This window comes from Oryctolagus cuniculus, chromosome 3 (assembly GCF_051225735.1).
Source record: "Oryctolagus cuniculus isolate XC-2025 breed Fujian yellow rabbit chromosome 3, ASM5122573v1, whole genome shotgun sequence".
Lineage (NCBI taxonomy): Eukaryota > Metazoa > Chordata > Mammalia > Lagomorpha > Leporidae > Oryctolagus > Oryctolagus cuniculus.
In genome coordinates, this window is record NC_142869.1 from 120,634,010 (window position 1) to 120,653,525 (window position 19,516).

The following is a 19,516-nucleotide window of genomic DNA, read 5'->3' on the forward strand; positions in this document are numbered from 1 at the left end:
AACATTTTTTGCACTGTGATACACTTACTTTTTTTTTTTTTTTTGACAGGCAGAGTAGACAGTGAGAGAGAGAGACAGAGAGAAAGGTCTTCCTTCCGTTGGTTCACCCCCGAAATGACTACTATGGCAGGTGCGCTGCTCCAAAGGCAGGAGTCAGGTGCCTCTCCTGGTCTCCCGTGTGGGTGCAAGGCCCAAACACTTGGGCCATCCTCCACTGCACTCCCGGGCCACAGCAGAGAGCTGGACAGGAAGAGGAGTGACCAGGACAGAATCCGGTGCCTCAACCAGGACTAGAACCCGGGGAGCCGGCGCCACAGGCGGAGGATTAGCCTAGTGAGCTGCAGTGCTGGCTTGAAATCTTTTTTTTAAAGATTCATTTATTTTACTTGAAAGTCAGAGTTACAGAGAGAGAGGAGAGGTGGGGGGGGGGGAGAGATTTTCCATCCGCTGGTTCACTCTCCAAATGGCCACATAGGCTAGGGCTGAGCCAGGCCAAAGCCAGAGCCTATAGCTTCTTCTGGGTCCACCATGTGGGTGGCAGGAGCCCAAGCACTTGGGCCACCTTCTGCTGCTTGTCCCAGGTGCATTAGCAGGGAGCTGAATTGGAAGTGGAACATCCAGAACTCAAACTGGCGCCCATATGGGATGCCAGCACTGCAGGCAGCGGCTTTACTGGCTATACCACAGCGGTGGCTTTACTGGGTACACCACAGCATTGGCTCCTATTTATTAGTTTGAAAGGCAGAGTTACAGAGACAGGGAGAGACAGAGAGATCTTCCAACCACTGGCTCACTTCCCAGATAGCCGCAATGGCCAGGGCTGAGCCAGGCTGGAGCCAGGAGCTTCTTCCGGGTCTCCTATGTGGCTGGCAGTGTCCATGCACTTGGGCCGTCTTCCGTTGCTTTGCCAGGGGAATTAGCAGGGAACTGGAACAGAAGTGGAGCAGCCAGACTCCAACTGCACCCATATGTGGGTGTTGTAGGCGACAGCTAAACCTGCTCCGCCATGAGGCCAGCCCCTCTACGCACTGTTTGAAGTACCCTTGCAAGTACATCTCTGCATTATTATTAATAGAGAAAATGCCCCCCCAAGTGCAGGTGCAAGGAGGAAGTTCTGTAAGCAGGGCAGAGTGGGGACAAGGCCAAGGAGCACCGGAACACGCGTGACTGCCAGCACATGGTGCACCATACAACTCTGGTGCCGATGTCTCTGAAGACTCCTGGCTCTCTTGGAGTCCTTTCAGGGATCATACCAGAGACGTGAGGTGTGGGACCATAAATGTGGCATACTAGCAACAGCACAAAAGAAATCATTTATTCATTCAACACACACTTCTTGAGGACTGTCTTCCTAGGGAAGGACCCTGTTCCATCTCTTCTGTCTGTGATTCATGGCCATGTTGAAGGGAAAGGATACAGCATGTCCCAGGGGGAGCCTGGCAAAGCCCCTGGACTAGGCTCTGGGAGATCTCTCCACCAGGGCTGATCAGGTCTAGAAATTCAATTTTTTTTCTTTACTCCCAGATACCCAAAACTGATGGTGTTTCTCAGGACCAAACAATAGCACAATGCATAACTCATAACACAATTCATAACTTGCCAACATGCCTTGTGCACAGTTCTAACCCTGCTGTGTCATGTGCCAGCTGGGACAAACCTCTCAGGTGGGAAGACACCACGGTGAGCCTCAGCAGCTTTTGGGTACCAGAGAGACCTGGTTTGGCCTCAGAAGGGATCTGGCTGACCCTAGAGCTGGAGCTAGGTGCAAATGCGCCATCTTGGGGGAGTCACCCAGGTCCCCAGAGGGATCAAAACCCCTCTGCAAAAGGATGCACTTTGGGGATGGTCCCAACAGGCCTTTGCTTTTGATGTATACTGTGTAAAAAAGACTATTCTAGAGCTTAGAAGCGGGGTCATGTCTATGGACTTTCGTCTCTTCTGGGCTATGCTGAGAAGCTCATGCCAAGAATCTGGCCCTCGTGCTGAATGCAAACAAAATCCCTCTTCACTCCAGTACGTGCTGACCAGGTGACCCAGCCCCTTGCAGCTGCGCCAGCCACGGTCGGTGTCTGAGGCACCGTGCAGTGAATCAGTGCAAGCTGTCGGAGCCTGCTCCCAGCACACCCTGCGCAGCAGCCCCTCCTGCTGCTCACAGGCACCCAGAACCCTGTAGGAGACGCACAGATCCAAACTCTCTTCCAATGTGCACGGCTGCTCTCCTCCCTATCAGATAGGGCAGCCAAGGACTGCAAACAGTTCAGCCCCAGCCTTAAACCCTAGACGGTAGCTCTGCGGGTCCTGATCTCAGGCGACAGAGGAAACTGGCATGGGTTTGGGAGTGTTGCCTCCTATTTCTGCTTTAGCGTCTCCCCTCCTGGATTGCAGAGGCAATTCTGTGTAAGCAGCTAGGGATTGGTCTGATTGGGGATCCTTCCATCTGGCTGGGGTTTGCACGGCCAGAAGTCTGTCTGTCCACCTGGCTTGGTACCTAACTGGCCACTCAGCTAGACAGTGGTCCCCCTGACTCTGGTTGAGGGTGGTTATGCCACTGGCTGGCTGGGAGCCACCTGTCCAATAAGGGTCCACCTATCCAAAAGGATGCCTACCTCCCTGAAGGGCTGGGGACTTGTCTTTCTGCTTGTGTCTGTCTGTCTGACCGTGTGAAGGATCCGCTGATCTATTTCATCTGTTCAGCTAGGAGAGCGTAAGATCTGCCCAACTGGAGATGCTGATGGGAGGGTCTGTCCATCTATCTGCCCAGCAGCATCGGCATCAACGTATCTGCCCCATTGTGGGTTCTGTGTAGTTGCAGGGGTGTGTCTGCCTCCTGAGGGATGCACCTGTCTCGCTGGTGGGGAATCTGGAAGGCTGGCTGGTTGTGCAGTCAGGGTTCTATCAGTGTGGCTGGTGTCTGTCCGTCTGGGAGTGGCAGCCTGGTTACGCGGAAGGTACTGCAGGCCTCAGGTGGAGGGTTAGGGCCTGTGCAGCTGTGATGTCTATGTGACCAGCTGGGAATGTTTACATTTGTCTGAGAGTTGCTCAGCTAGGTGCCCCACCTGACAGTGGGGTCTGTCTTCTGGGGGCTCTGTCTGTCCAGTGGTCTCTCTGGCTGATCTGTGTGGGACTGGTGTGTGTGGCTGCTTGCTAGTCTGTCTCTCTGGCTGAGCAGCCATCTGCCCAGCCATGGACTGGCCCTCTGATGGTCTGTGTGGGGTTCTGTGTGGCTGCTTCTCTGTGGTCTGTTTATCTGGGGCCGATCTGCCTGGCTGTGGCTCTCCTGACTGGGATGTCAGTGGCTAAGGGTCCCTGAGGGTCCATCCCTTTCTCTATGGGGTTCCTTGGGTGCTCGGGAGGCTCAGATACTGAGGAACAGCCCATTATGTGAGGCAGGAACAGTCTTGGGAGGTCCACCTGTCCATCCTTCCCTTCACAACCCAGGGACTGTGCCCACTCCCCACATTCTTTCTTTTTAAAAATACTTTATTTTTATTTATTTGAAAGGCAGTGTTACAGAGGAGTAGGGGGAGAGACAGAGGTCTTCCATCCACTGCATCCCTCCCCAAATGGCTGCAACGGCCAGGGCTGGGCCAGATGGAAGCCAAGAGCCAAGAGCTTCATCTGGATCACCCACAGAGGTGGCAGGAGCCCAAGCACCTGGGCCATCTTCCGTTCCTATATCCAGGTCATCAGCAGGGAGCTGGACCGGGAGTGGAGTGGTGGGGACCCGAACCTGCGCCCAAATGGGATGCCGATGTCCAACGAGGGAGCCCCATCACATTCTTTCTTGAATCGGCTGAGAGCAGCCCCACCTGCCCTTAGCCTCAAGCTTTGAATGCTATCATCATGGGGGCTTAGCCCCCACATTTCCCACCCTGAGAAGTTCTTATTGTGATCCAGACCCAGCGTCCCCATTCCCAACCTGTGCCACTTCAGAGGCACCAGTAGAATCCAAGGCACACATGGGACAACAGGCCGGTGGGGGCGCGCTCACACCTGGGTCCAGTGGGCAGGCGGGTCTCGCGGCCCTTTTGGCTTTCCAATGCGCTGGTTGAAGCCTGGGGGAAGAAGGGTAGGGTGCAGAGGAGCTGTGGACGGCTTGCATGCCACTGCACCCCAAGCCTCGAGGGGCTCCCGGTTCATTACAGCCACATCCACAGGCCTCTAAGGGCCTGGGCCCCCCCAGCCCTGAACCCCAAACTCCTGTCCTGGGGTCGGTGTCTCAGGCTCTGACTTACCTAGCCTACTGGTCTGCGCCCCATCGGCAACATCCTCATAAGCATCAGGTCCCTCAGGGCTTTGGTTAGCAGGAGCTGTGGGCAGGAGACCCCCACTCGCAGGTCAGCTCAGTTGGCCCCCACCCCCGGCAGGGACCGGGCCTCAGAGACCCAGGGAGGCAGACTGGGGGTGGCGCCCGGCGGGAGTGGGAGTGACCAAGTCTGGAACATCCGCCCATGGCGCACAAACCAAACAAGCTGACACTGCTGGGAACCGAGCTTGGGCTGGCCTGGGGACGTGTTTCACGGGCAGGGAGGTGCTCAGGGGGCGTGGCTAGGGGGAACCCCAAGCTCAGCCTCGGGGAGGGGGTGGGAATGGGCAGGAGCCCAGCAAGTTGGGAGACCCAAGAAGGAGCAGGTGGGTGGCGGCCCGCCCCAGCCCCATCCCCGCGCCCAGCGCCCCGGACGGGACTCGACTCACCCTGCGCAGGCATTGGCCGCCTCGCGTCCTCGGAGTGCGCCCCCGACCGCAGGGCGCGCGGTGTCACCTGACTGTAGAGCTTCTCCCCCTCGGGGTCTCCGGTCCGCGCCCCGGGGCCCGCGCCCGCCGGGGCCCCGCGCTTCTGCACCACCGCGTACGTGTGGGCCATGGCAAGGGTCGGCGCCCCGGGCACCGAGATGCTTCTGCGGGTGGGGAGCGCGCAGAGGAAGTGAAACGGCGGCTCCCGTGGCCCGCGGGGGCGGGGAGCGTGAGCCGAGCAAACCGCAGGCTTCCTGCTCGCCCAGACAGCGCGCAGGGAAGGAGGGCGACGGCGGCAAGGTTCGGAGGGCAGAGGGTGGGGTCTCCTGAGCACGTTCTCAGCGACCCGCCAGTTAAGTGGGTGACAGAGCGGGCGGGGCCGGCGTGGCAGGTGGACGGGGCAGGGCCCTGGAAAGCAGTGTGGTCCTGTCTGTGAACGTGTATATGAAACAAAAGATTGAGGAAGTGGCGCCTAAGGGGGGTTAGAGGCTAGCCCCAGGATGGAGGGCTCGCCCCAGGGCCGATGGGGGCTGAGAGAGGGTGAAATCTGCGTTGAAGGAGGGTCAGCCCCATACTTGCACCACCCAACATGAGGCCTGGCAAGTAGCGGAAGTCGTGACTGGCTGGAAGAGCGAAAGAAGGGCTAGCCTCGGAACATGGGCCAGCCTTAGCGGCAGGGAGGCCGTGGGGGCGCCAGCATCGAAGAGCCACCCTGGGGGCAGTTTGCAGAGCTCAGACTGTGAGGGGAGCAGCATGGGAGGGCTGGCCCGGCAAGGGCCAGAAGAGGCAGCAGCGCCTGAGCGAGGAGGGAGAGGCAGGGGTGCGGCCGGTACCTGAGGACCTCGCCTGCCGGCCGGGGTGCTGTACCCAAAAGGGCTGGGGACTTCCGGAGGGAGTCGACCTCGGCGTAGACGGGGGAGCAATTCTAGGGAAGACAAGAGGGGAGGGTGCTGAGCTTGGCGGGGTGGGCTCCCCGGGGACTCGGAGGCCAGAGGAGGAGGGCCTCGAGGGCAGACGGGAATGGGAGGGGGCGGCAGTACCTCCTTGAGGTCCTGGTGGCGGGGGCTGGCCCTCTGCAGCGCGGAGCGGAACATCTGCGCCACCGTGTGGTACAGGAACCGATACTGCTCCTGTTGGGGTGACGGCCCGTCAGGAGGGGAAGCCGGGAAGGGCTGGGCTGCTAACCCCGCCTGGGTCCCCGGGGCGCACCTCCGTCTGCACCGCGGAGGGCCGCTGTTTCCGCAGCTCCAGCACCACGTTCGAGAGGCTGAAGTTCGGTGGGATCATCTGGGCCAGAGAGACGTGTGAGCAGACCCCGCGGAGGTGCGGGGCACCCACCGGGCGCGCCGAGGCCCGCGGGGTACCTTGGTCAGCAGCAACTGCCTCACGTAATCCACCGTGCACAGGACACCGGTTCGCCCGCAGCCCGCACTGGCGAGGGAGAATCAGGGTGCGGTTGGTCAGGGGGTCTGCCCGCAATCACTTTTAAGTGGTCCATTTGGGGGGCAGTGTCTTGGCGTGACAGATTAAGCCACCGCCTGTAAGGCTGACATCCCATATAAGCATGATTGGAGTCCCAGCTGCCCCACTTCTGATCCAGCCCCTGCTAAGGCGCCTGGGAAAGCAGGGGAGGATGGCTCAAGTCCTTGGGGTCCTGCACACATGTGGGAGACCTGGAAGAAGCTCCTGGCTCCTGGCTTCAGCCTGGCCCAGCCCCCAGCCATAGCAGCCATCCAGAAAGTGAACCAGCAGATGGAAGATCTTTCTCTCTGTCTCTCTCTCTGTAACTCTGTAAATCTATTTTTTTAAAAATAGTGCATTTGGGGCTGGGAATGAAGTCCCTAATTTGAGGACCTCCATAAGACCTCTTGATTCTCAGAATCCTCCAATTACAATTTCTAAGGAAAAACTTCATAATTGCTTGCCTATTTGGGGTATTAACTGTGTGCTGCAGATAGCCTGTGCTCAACAAAAGCTAACTCCAATCCATGCAGCAAACAAGTGTCTGGTGTCTCAAAACCCACACACAGAAGGGCAAGGCTGGCCCTAAACCTTGCATCCCCTCCCACCTCCCTCCCCTCCCGCATCTCCTCACCAGACCCCCATAAAGTCCAGTCCCCGAACCTGCAGTGGATGCAGAGGGGTCCAGGGCCTGGTCCATGGAGGCGCCGGGCTTCTTCCACCATGGTGAGCACATTGTCAGAACTGCTGGGGACCCCGCGGTCTGGCCAGGAAGTATACTGCAACTGGTGCACGGAACGGGATTCCTGAAACAGAAAAAAAGGGAGCAAAGAAGAGAGAGAGAGAGAGAGAGAGAGAGAGAGAGAGGATGTTTCTCAAGCACCTACTAAATGCCAGGCCTGGCTTTAAGCACCTTCCATTTAAATCTCCTTGATAACAGTTGAGGACAGGGACTGGCATTGGTCTTGTGGCACAGTGGGTTAAGCTGCCACTTGTGATGCCTACGTCCCATCTCAGAGTGCTGGTTCGAGTCCTGTTTTAATTCAGCACCTTGTTAATGAGCTTGGGAAGGCAGCAGAGATGGACTAAGTAGTTGGGGCCCTGCCATTCACATGGGAGACCACAATGGATTTCCTGTCTCCTGGCTTCAGCCTGGCCCAGCCCAGCTGTTTTGGGCATTTGGGGAATGAACCAATGGATGAAGAAGATCTGTGTGTGTCCTCCTTTCTGATGCTCTGTGTTTCAAATTAATTTGAAAAAAAAAAAAATGGTTTGAGGAGGTGGTGCTGTTGTGAACGCCCATTTTACAGAGAAGGAAACAGAGAACAACTCTCCCCCTCTGTTGGTACCTTCTTGAATGTGACCTGGAGGGTCCTGTGCACAATGTCCGAGTTCAGCCGTGCCTCCTTGGCCTGAGAATATGGGGTAAGAGGAAAGACACAGGAGAACCAAAATGGAGGGTGCCAAAGACACACATTTGTAGAAAGCAAAGCAAAAGCCTGTTTAGAAACTTCATGTAGCCCAAACATTCCCCAGATCTAACATGTTTCCCTGAGTTCTTTCAGAATGCTAAGAGAGAGAAAGATTTCAAGAACCCAACCTGGCACGTTTACATGACAGATGGAACTGTGATCATAGCCACAGTAAAAACACAGTCAACCCATATATCAAGTCAAGGGTATTTGCACATCGGCATCAGAGAGCTCCATGAATCTCCCATAGTTGTGAGGTTTTGGGGGGAAAGGAGCCATCCACCCTGGATATCATCCTTGAAGTGTCCCCATCATCCATCGTCCAAGGCTGCACACCCCTGCTCCCACCTCAGTCCCAGCTCACCAGGGTAATGCAGAAAGGCCCAATCTGCAGTGGCTCTTGCTCTTGGGCCCAGTAACGCTCACACTTCTTCTGTGAAAAGTAAAGAGAAAGCACAGAATGAGGAGGGTGGAGTCACTTTCAGAGCTGCAACTCAACAGTCCATGCCCTCACAGGACAGCCCGGGCTTCTGGTGGGACCACAGGCAGCTGCAGCTGTGATGGAGGCTGGTGGCAGAGTGGTCAGATCACACATATGCACACCCAAGGCAGGTGAGCTGCTGGCCTGGCGGGAGGAAGACGGTCCAGGGAACCCCACACTGTTAGCAGCCAAATCACCAGACATGAAACCTGAACCCTACTCTCTGGCACGAGAAAATAGGCATTTAGGGAGGTGGTGCCTGAGCAGACTGCCCCAGCTCACAGCTTGGAGTGAATCCCCAGGCTGGAGGATGTGAGCAATCTAGTGACCTCACTGAGCTGACAGCTGGGGCAGCCAGAAGTGGCAGGACAGAGTCCCAGCGAGAACAGACAAAAGCAAAACACAGCACAACACAAAACAAAAACCCACTACCACCTGAAAACCTTCCAAAAATCTGCACAGGGGTCCCTGTTCCTCGAGTCTGGCTGAATAATAATCTGAGAATATACCAGGAGCCTTCATGGAAAGTATGTATTACGATAAACAAGGCATGGGTTTTTGTTGCACTAAATTAAACTTCTCTTTTAATTCTACTTCCTATGAATTTGTTTTGATGAACAGTGATATTGTCTTCTTTAAAAAAGATTTGTTTATTTATTTGAAAGAATTACAGAGAGAGAAAGAGAGAGAATCTTCCATCTGCTGATTAACTCCCCCAGATGACCACAACAAGCCAGGAGCCAGGAGATTCTACTGGGTCTCCCACTTGGGTGGCAGGGGCCTGAGTACTTGCTGCCAAATATCCTTGGCTGCCTCTCTAAGCCATTAGCAGGGAGCTGGAATGGAAGGGAAGCAGCCAGAACACTAACTGTCTCCCACAAGGGATGCCAGTGTCACAAGTGGTGGCTTCACCTGCTATGCCACAATAGTGACCCATCCATGATTTATTTTATTTATTCAAAGTCAGAGAGGGAGAGAGAGAGAGGAGGGGAGATCGTCCATCCCCAGGTTCATTCTCCAGATGGCTGCAATGACTGGGACTGGGCCAGGCTGCAGCCAAGGAGCCAGGAACTTCATCCTGGTCTCCCATGTGGATGGCAGGGGCCCAAGGACTTGTGCCACCCTCCATTGCTTTCCTAGGTGCATTAACAGGGAACAGAAGGGAAAGTAGAGCAGCCAGGACTTGAACTGTGCTTTGATGTGGAATGCTGGAGTCACAACTGGTGGCTTAGCCTGCTGCACCAAAATGCCAGCCTCTTTCCCTGAACTTTTTGAAGGATAGGGTGAAATCCCATGAGGCCAGGCAAGAATAACATTCCGTGAGAGCATGAGAACTAGGGATCCACAGGATGAATGTCCCTTTGAGTTCAAAGAGGGCAGAGATGCGATACCTTCGCTCCAGCCAGAGAGGAAAGGCCTCACTGATGGTGAGGAGCAGTCAGTAGAGGGAGCCCGAGGGACCTCTCATTGCAAGTAGAGCTAAGTTGGCTCTGGAATAAAGACCACTGCGGACCCGCCCTGAAAGAGCTGGAAAACAGACTTCAAAACGATCCGGTACCCACAAGTAACTGAACTGTCTTCCTCAAAGAGTGAAACACCCTTCAAAGGGAGACAACAGAACCTAACACTTAACCTGTATAAAAACCCAAAATGTTGACCACCCAATAAAAATTTACTAGACATATCAAGAAACAGGAAAATTCAACCCACAAACAGGAGAAAAGTCAGTTGGCAGAAAAAGGCTGCCAATGTTTTGGCCTACAAATCAGGAACAAGGCAAGAAAGTTCACACTTCCATGTGTACTGGAAATTCTAGCCAGTGCAAATAGGGGGAAAAAAGACACAGAGATAGATAGACAAACCGACAGATTGAGGGAGATGGATAGATAGAGAAAAGGGAGATGGATAGATAGAGAAAAAGGAGGTGAGAAGAAAGGGAGAATGTGAGGATGACAGGATGGGCACCCAGACTGGAAAGGAAGAGACAAAACTGTCATGATTTACAGATGACATGATCTTATGTGTAGAAAACCCTAAAGAATACACACACACAAACACACACACACACACACACACTCACATTATTAAAGCTAATGAATGAGTTCAGCAAGATTATGAGCTATGAGATCAGTAGGGGAAAAGCAACTGTGTTTCTACAATTGTATTCAGTTTACAATAACCCAATGAAGAAGACAAGTCATTGACAACAACCTCAAAAAGCACTGTTCACTTCCTAGGAAGAAATTTAATAAAGGTGCAAAATTTGTGAACGAAACACCAACAAAGCACTGGTGAAAGAAATCTAAGAGGATCCAGACAGACGGACAGATACCTGTGGTGACAGCCTGGCAAACAATAGCCAAAGCTCCCCCATTCGACCTCCCCGGTCAAAGCGGCCCCTGTGAAATCCCAGCTGGAGTGTTGATGACACTGACAAGCTGAGCTTAAGACTCCTATGGAAATGCAAGTGTGTCATGTGCACGGGAGGTCACGCCCAGGTTCAGTGACTCACTGTGTGACACACACAGCACTCAGCATAGAGTCATACGCACAGACATGACTTGTTACACTGACAGGGCACAGAATAAAGCCAGCAAGGGGCAAGAGTGTGAAGAAAAGAAGGCAGCAGTTCCCTAAGGTCCTCTCCCATGGAGCCACACAGCAACAAGCAGTGGCAACACACGTGGAAGGTTGGCCACTGGGAGCTCATTAGGGCTCAGTGCCCAGAATTTTTACCAGGGGGCATATTCTGCACAGCGTGTAGGCACCTCCTGCTCAGCAGGTACCCTAATATCAGGTTTCCAGAAGGAAAGAAGGTCTTTGGCATCAACCACCATAGAAACAGTTGGGGCACCAAGAGCCACTCTAACTAGCAGTGCAAGTTGTCAGAGCCAGCCAAGAGCCAAACTTACAGGAAAGCCTTTTTAAGCATAAGCAGTTATGCCTGCAGCATCAGCTCTTTTCTACACAGCAAGGGATCCACCCAGAAGAGCCAAAACAATGAAAATTTAAAAAAACAAAAACAAAAACAAAAAAAAAACGGAGGACTCACACTTTCTGATTTCAAAACTTACTGCAAAGGTGCCAGAATCGAAAGTGTGTTTTACTGGCACAAGGATGAACATATTGGTCAAGAGAATAAAACAAAGTTCAGAAATAAGCTCTCCTATTCATGATCAACTAATTTTCAAGAGTGCCAAGTCCATTGCATGGAAGAAAGTATTGTTTCATTTTACAACCAATAGTGCTGGAATAATTGGATAGTCACATGCAAAAGAATGAATTTCGATTTCCTATAACATAGTCTATACAAAAATTCAGATGAATCAGAGACTTACAACTACAAAACAATGGGGCTGCCAGCATCCCATATGGATGCAGGTTTGAGTCTCAGCTGCTCTACTTCTAATCTAGCTCCCTGCTATATGGCCTGGGAAAGCAGTGGAATTGGCCCAAGTGCTTGGGCCCCTGCACTCGCCTGGGAGACCCGAAAGAAGCTCCTGGCTCCTGGCTCCTGGCTTTGGATTGGCCCAGCTCCGGCCATTGCAGCCATGTGGGGAGTGAACAAGCAGATGGAAGATCTCTCTCTTTCTGCCTCTGCCTCTGCCTCTGCCTTTGCCTCTCTCTCTCTCTAACTCTGACTTTCAAATGAATAAATAAATCTTTTTCAAAAATCAATCTTAAAAAACCAACAACTCCAAAACACTTGGAAGAAAACACAGGAGTAAATATTTATGACCTTTAATGAGCTGGTAACTTCTTAAATGCCAAATCAAAAACATAAGGAAAAAAATCCAATCCGTTAAATGTATCAAAATTTAAAATTTTTTGTAACTTAATTTTTTGAGGTAATATATTTGTTAATTATGTTATAGTCAAAAGCTCAATGGCCCTACTAAATAAACAGTTCAACAAATAAAAAGCAAAAAGACCTATGTCAGCAGGAAAATAAGCAATAAACAATAATCAGGTGAAAAAACTTTTCAACTTCACTCATATAAAGGAAATTTAAAACAGCAGCAAAATCCTTAAAACTGTGATGCTACATAATTCCTATCAATCTGTTTGGCAATGACCTAAGACAAAGTTTGAGCAAAAATACTGTACAAAATGTTTAATGTTTATGCTTCAATGGACACTGACAGGAAAGCTAAATGAAAACTCACAGAACACACAGGAGAGATTTGTAAATGAAGACTTGCTCCATCATAAAAAGACAAATAACCCCAAATAGCCCAATTTAAAAATGGGCAAACGATGTGAACAGATAGGTATCCAGAGGAGAAAGAAAAACAAGGAAATAAGCACAGAAAAATAAAACCTCAATGGAGACCACTTCCCACTCCTTAGGATGCCACCTGCCCACACCCCCCCCCACACACACACACAGCTGTTGGTGAGTATGTGGAGAAATTGGAAGCCCTGGTGGGAATGTAGAATAGTGCAGCCACTGTGGAAAAGAAATTAAAAGAGAGAGAGAGAGAGAGAGAGAGAGAGAGAGAGAGAGAGAGAAGGAAACAAGAAAGAAAGATGGAATTGTCAGATACTCAGCAATTCCACCCCAGGTGCCTACACAGTGAATTGAAAAGAGACTCGGATTCTTGACACCACTGCTCATGGCAACACTATTCACAATAGCCAACAGATAGAAACAACCCCAACATCCATCCACAAAGAAGGGGTAAACAAAATGGGACATGCACATACAAAGACAAAGGATTTCAATACAATGGAATAAGATATGGCACAACCTGGATGAGCCTTAAAAACATGCTCAGTGAAATCACACAGAGACAGCAGGGTAAGTGCTGTACAATTCCGTTTATGTGCAGTACCTACAATAGGTAGATATGCAGAGACAGAGGGTAGAACAGAGGGGAAGGGGACTGGGGAGGTGATGTTTAATGAGTCAAGTTTTCCATTTGGGATGATGAACAAGTTGTAGAAATGGATGGTGGCCATAATGAGTGTCCTTCCTTCATGCCACTTGAAATGAATAAAATGCGGAATTTTATGGGATGTGTGTATTGCCACAACCAAAAAAGAAAAAAATACAACCAAAAAAAAAAAGGACACCCTCTATAAAAAAGACAACCAAAAAAAAAAAAAACAGCAAAAAAGTACTGGTGAGTATGTGACGAAATGGAAGTCCTCATAGATTGTTAGCGTGAATGCAATATGGTGCATTGACACCCTGTGAAGAATGGTTTACCAGTTCCTCAAAATGTGAACATAGCATTTCCATATGAACCAATCAGTCATGGCTAGGTGGAGAGAAATGAAAACACGCCTCTACACAAAGACTTGGACGTGAATGTTCACAGCAAGGTTATTCATAACCATCAAAAAATGGAAGTCCCTCCAATTCTATAAACTGAATGCGTAGTTGTGGCAGGTGCTTTGTGGAAGGTGATGTGTTGATCCATGCTGCAGTATGCATGAAACTCAAAAACATGCTAACTGAAAGAGGCCCTTCACCAAGATTGCATATTGTGATTCCATTTACATGAAATGTTCAGAACAGGCAAAGCAGTAGAGAACCAGAGTGGGTTAGGGGTTGCCCAAGGCTGTAGAGGTTGGTGGGAAATGGGGAGAAACCATTCGAGGGTATAGGATTTCTTTTTTTTTTTTAAGATTTATTTATTTTATTTATTTGAAAGGCAGAGGCAGAGAGAGAGAGAGAGGAGAGAGGAGAGAGAGAGAGAGAGAGAGAGAGAGAGAGAGAGAACCATTCACTGGTTCACTCCCCAAATAGCCACAATGGCTGGAGCTGTGCCAATCCAAAGCCAGGAACCAGGAGCCTCTTCCAGGTCTCCCACTCAGGTGCAGAGGCCCAAGCACTTGGGCCATCTCCCGTTGCTTTTCCAGGCCATTAACAGGGAACTGGATTGGAAGCAGAGCAGCCAGGACTTGAACCGGCACCCATATGGCATGCCAGCATGGCAGGCGGTAGCTTTACACACTATACCACAGAGCCAGCCCCCAAAATTTCCTTACGGGGTGATGCTAACCTCCAGGCATATGCTAAAAGCAGCTGGGTTGTACATGTTAAGTGGGTGATGGCATCTCAGTGATCCAGAGAAGAAATAATAGCATATGGTGGCTGACGCCATGGCACACTGGGTTCTAATCCCAGTCAGGGCGCCAGATTCTGTCCCAGTTGCTCCTCTTCCTGTCCAGCTCTCTGCTGTGGCCAGGGAGTGCAGTGGAGGATGGCTCAGGTCCTTGGGCCCTGCACCTGCATGGGAGACCAGGAGAAGCACCTGGCTCCTGGCTTTGGATCAGCGCGGTGTGCCAGCCGCAGCACACTGGCCACAGCGGCCATTGGAGGGTGAACCAATGGAAAAGGCAGACCTTTCTCTCTGTCTCTTTCTCTCAGTGCCCACTCTGCCTGTCCAAAAAAAAAAAAAAAATAGCATATGGTGAAGTATATTTTATGTATTTAGGACTATGTACTCTGTTAGAAGTACTATGTACTATGTACTGTATTAGAAGTATTGGTGGGGCCAGAGCTGTGGCATTGTAGGCTAAGCCTCTGCCTCGCCCTGGCATCCCATATGGGCACCAGTTTGGGTCCCAGCTGCTCCTCTTCTGATCCAGCTCTCTGCTGATGGCCTGGGAAAGCAGTAGAAGATGGCCCAAGTGCTTGGGCTCCTGCACCTGCGTGGGAGACCCGCAAGAAGCTCCTGGCTCCTGGCTTTGGATCAGTCTATCTCTGAGCATTGTGGCCTTTTGGGGAGTGAACCAGCAGATGGAAGATCTCTCTCTGTCTCTCCCTCTCTGTGCTGTAACTCTGCCTTTAAAATAAATAAATAAATAAATAAATAAATAAATAAATAAAATCTAGAAGAAGAAGAAGAGGAGGAGGAGGAGGAGGAGGAGGAGGAAGGAGAAGAAGAAATTGGTAAGAACAAAAAGTAGGACAAGGGAAAGATCCAGGAGTTGTGGGAGGATCCAGGATGGTCTCCTTGAGGTCTGAGCATCTGCACCAACACCTGGAAGAGGTTTACAGAGCCAGCCAGGGTAGGGGAAGGGCTTAGGAAGAGGGGACAGCCACGCTCAGGTCTAGAGGCAGGAATAGCAGAGCCCAGAGAGTTCCAGCTGAATGAGAGAGAGAGAGAGAGAGAGAGAGAGAGAGAGAGGTGTAGAGAAATCCGGGCAGTACAGGGGCACTGGTCAGTACAGGGGGCTGTCCTATGGTATGGAGTGGCCCAGCAGGTGAGCCCCATGAGGAAAAGCAAAAAGACTAATCCACAAAACTACAGAGAGGCGTAGTGAGCCTCCCGCGGAGCAGTGAGGACAGTCTAGAAACCCGTCCTGGGCCACGGACGGGGCTTCCTCCTCCCTCCCCCCGGCACAGGGACAGCACGCTGGGGCCTGAGGACACCTACCCGCCCGTTCTCCGTCTCCCGACACGCCATCAGGATCACCTAGACGCGGAGGGACACGCAGCTGATGCGGGCCAGGGAGCCGGGGAACCAGAACGCCGCCCGCCCTCCCGGGCGCTGACCTTCACCCTGAACTCCCACACCAGGCGCCAGAAGTCCTGCAGCGTGTGAGGCAGCGGTCCTTGCGTGGCGATGTAGGCCCGGCTCCCATCTGCGCCCTGCGGGAGGCGCGGTCAGCGTGGGGACGCCCCGGTCCGCCCCGCCGCCCCCAGGGCGCCCTCGCCCCGATCCCGGGCCTGACCCTGATAAAGTTGCCGTTGATGTAGTCGCCGTGTCCCTCCTCCTGCAGCAGGGAGAGGATCACTCGCGTGCGATCATCTGCCAGCCGGCGAGGCGAGAAACGAGGGGTTTGGCGGTGCTGGGGCGTCCGCGCACCTGCCGGGCTCCCCTCCCGTTCCAGGCACCCGCGGGAGCGCAACGGGTGACACCTGCACGGCTGCGGGGCGGGGCGCGCGCACCTGGCTCCCCGCCAGAGCCCCCCACTCACAGGGCAGCACGTCTTTGTAGCGGTTCTTCTTCGCATTCCCCGGCAGGCTGCCGGCCTCGGCGGTGCACACTCTGTCCCTCTTCCAGGCAGCAGAGCGGGCCTGGATATCCTGGTGGCGGCAGTGGCGGGGGACAGGGCAGCGCAGTCATGAGGTCCCGGGTGAGAGGGGGGGTGCAAGGAAGCCCCCAGCGGCGCAGGCCTGGCTGCTCGTAGCGACAGTGAAGCCATGAATGGCAGCATTGACCCGTGCAGGTGAGCGAGCTGACGCACAGGTGGGCGAGTGACTTTGCCAAAGGTGCCTGTGCGGTGAGGGCGAAACCCAGACGCTTCGGCACGCACCCCCGCCCCGCACCCTCTGTCGGCTGTTGTGTGGCTGAAGGCAGCAGATGTGAAGAAGCTTGCGTTCCCGGACCCCAAGAAGGATAAGAAACAAGCGATGGGATGCAAGATGCGCTGTAGGTGACGTCATACACCAAATGTGTACACGCGGGTCACCTGCATTTCCATTCTATCTGAATTGTATTTTACGTTTAGCAGGCACATCTTCATTTTCTCTACAACACTTTTACATGCGCGTAGACAAATGTATATTAATCTGGGAGGAAGTCTTCCAAAAGTTCGCAAGAGAGAAAATCGCATGACCTCCGAGTTTTTCCGCATCCAAAATACCCTTATGTTCTAATAAGGGTTTTCCAGGAGCCCTTTGATTGCATAACGTCGGTTGTGAGTTGCAACCGTCACAGGCTGTGCCTGTCGTATGGTTTTTATGGAGTTATATTCATGGTACACATTGCCATTGAAAAGCAAGGCTTTTTTAAATATTTAGAACATGACGCCTATTTCTGCCTAGATTGCGTCTGCCTCTGTGTTTGCACGTGCGTGTTCGCGCTTGAAGCCTCGCGTTTGCCAGCCCTGCTGCAATACCCAGCGTCCCACTCCGGAAAGTGAGCGTCCAGCGCGAGTGCCTTGGCCATCGGCATCCCGGGTCCGCGGAGGGAGATGCTGAGGTCACCGGGCCCAGTGGGTCGCCCGGCAAAAGGCCGGGGGCGTGTACACGCCCGCCTCGGCACCCCGCTGCCCTGGCACGTCTCTTAACACCCCGAGCTCCCGTGCAGGTGTGCAGCGCGCTCGCCGGGAGCGCTGGAGGACACCCGGACCTGAGCGCGTGTGCGGCCCCTCCCAGCTTCGCGCGGACTTTGTCCGCTGGGGCCCTGCTGGCTGCGGGTGAAAGAGCCACAGAGGAGCGGGGTAAAGAAAACAAGGGATTGAGGGAGAAAGCGAAAGCGAGAGCGAGAGAAAGAGGGAGAGAGAGAGGCAGAGGCAGCGGGGCGCGCCAGGAAGGCGGCCGTCAGGCCGGTGGGGCCAGGGGCCGCAAGGCTGTCCACACTCGCTCACTCACGCTGAACTCGCCGGCCAGGACCGCCCCTTCCCAGCCGCCCCTCTCCTCCAGCTGCTCCAGGAAGTTCCGCGCCGCGTCCAGGCTGCGGCTCATGGCGCTGTCCGCCTACGAGGTGTAGTCCAGTCGCTTCGCCGGGCGCTCGCCGCGAGTGTAGACACCGCGGGAAGCGCTGGCCCAGCTAAGGGGGCCCCGCCCCGCCCCCGCCAGCCAATGGAAGCGCGCAGCGGCTGGCGGGGTGCGCCCCACGGCCAATGGCGTTCGGCGCTCGCCTCGCCCACGGCCCCAGAGCAGGGGCCAAGCTGGAGCCCCGCATTCTCGCTGGCTGGGCCTGGGAAGTGAGTCGCACGCGGGCGCTACCCTTTCTTTGTGGCTGCAGCGCCCGCAGATTGATCCCCACAGTCCCATGCAGACTTCCTCCCTTTTGGACACACCCGTACCTCAGGGAACTCGACCTCCCGGGGCGGGCTCTGGGTGGGTGGATGGCGTTGTGCTCCGCTCTCCTAAGAGCCATGACCCCGGTTCACAAGGAGTGGATGCAGTCAGCGAGATCAGGCTGTGGGGAAGAGGTCCCCGGCCACTAGTGCAGTGGGGAGGGCCCAGGGAGGCGGGAGGATCTGTCCCCTGAGGTTCCTTCTGCTCCCTGGTCTGCTAGGAGGGCTGCGGGCCCCACGATCCAGCCTGATTGTCGGATCTCAACCCGCCTGTACCAGTAGGGAAACAGAGGACTGCACCGGAGTTGGGCTGAGGGACACAGGTGTCCTCAGCGCTTCCAATGAGCTTCTCTGGCTTCAGTCCCCACATCCCCAGCTTCAGGAGGTGTGCAGGGGACGGGAGAGCTCCGAGGATCACCCAGGCTCTCCTGCGGGAACTTCCAGGGGTGTCACTGCAGGCTGCGTCAGTGGAGACAATTGAGGTGGCCGAGGACTGGCAGTGTGCTAAGTCACTGAAGGGTCCTCAGGGCCAGGGGCAACAGGAGATTCATTAGGGACGATCACCGGGCAGACTCTGAGGGCCAGACAGGACAAGCTTTGGCTTTGGGACACCTGTGTCACAGGTGGCAGTAAGCAGTGACTGGTCACTCAACCTGGCTACCCAAGGATCCTCTGTCCAGCGAGGGACTGAGGATCTATCTGTCCCATGGGAGGTGCGGGGGTGGGGTCCCTGCCCAGCAAGTGGAACCCTGCCTCAGGCCTGTCCAAATCTAGGCTGGGATGGATGGTATGTCTGTCCAGTAGACAGTCTTGCTGGCTGGTGAACTGGGAGGGCGGGGTGTTCCTCCACTGGGGTAACATCTCTTTGCCTTTTTGAGGCAGCTCTGTCTCCTGCTTGGTTGGGGCCCACCTTCCCACTGACTGGGGGAAGAGGGTCCAGGTAGCCACAAGTCTACCAAGATGTCTAGCTGGGGGTCTCCCCATCTGTCCATGACTCTGTCCGTTTGGCTAGCTGTCCATCCAGCAGGGAGCCTTCTTGTTTCCCTGAGATTCTGTCTTCCTTATGGAAGTGTGTCTGTCTGGCAGGCTTTGGGGGAGTCAGGGAGGGTGGGGTGGGGAGCTGTCACAATCTTTCTGACTGCTAGGGGTGAGGAACTGGCCAGATGCTTCCCTGTGGCCTATGAAGCTTAAATGGCTCAGGCTGTGGCCTGCCATCATGCTTGTAGCTGGGTTGGGTATCTGGCTGGCTGGCTGTATGTCCACTCTCACTCCATGACCCCTCTCATGGTTTCACCTGCCCACTTTCCTGACACCTGACTATCCCTCCAGGGCGGCTGCAAATGTCTAAACTCTCCTGGCCAGCCCCTGCTCAGCTCAGGCTGGGTGTGGAGGTGGAAAAGGCCCACCCACCCTGCTCTCCCTTGTCCCAGATGGACTGCAAGCTGTGTTGCTGCACAGGGACTGCTCCCTGCTGCTCTTGTGTACCAGGTCCCACACAGCTAGTACGGCCTGCAGAGCACACAGGAGCCCACGTGCCAGCCTGCTGCCTGCCCGGCCCTTCAGGATGCTTGCACCCTAGGGTGCTTGTCAGAGCTGGGGCCTG

At 53.9% G+C, this 19,516-nt stretch overlaps 1 protein-coding gene across 4 annotated transcripts; it reads right to left on the reverse strand.

Moving 5' to 3' along the window:
* Positions 1-3,462: 3,462 nt before the first annotated feature.
* On the reverse strand, positions 3,463-17,679 carry PTPN18 (protein tyrosine phosphatase non-receptor type 18). Of its 4 annotated transcripts, none has more exons than XM_089329357.1 (15): positions 17,483-17,658; positions 16,084-16,192; positions 15,838-15,914; positions 15,659-15,754; positions 15,540-15,578; positions 8,032-8,097; positions 7,545-7,607; positions 6,859-7,001; positions 6,099-6,165; positions 5,944-6,021; positions 5,775-5,864; positions 5,568-5,659; positions 4,696-4,898; positions 4,236-4,310; positions 3,463-4,055 (listed from the first exon to the last, which is right to left on the reverse strand). In XM_089329357.1, exons 1-15 carry the CDS (start codon positions 17,573-17,575, stop codon positions 3,988-3,990), a joined length of 1,359 nt encoding a protein of 452 aa, XP_089185483.1. In that variant the 5' UTR covers positions 17,576-17,658; the 3' UTR covers positions 3,463-3,987. The 4 variants fall into 4 exon arrangements, 3 of the variants coding, with proteins under 3 accessions (XP_089185483.1, XP_002712329.1, XP_089185484.1); XM_002712283.6 differs by having other exon boundaries at positions 8,032-8,100; XM_089329358.1 differs by having other exon boundaries at positions 8,032-8,100; positions 15,838-15,879; positions 17,483-17,634.
* Between the last annotated feature and the right edge of the window lie 1,837 nt (positions 17,680-19,516).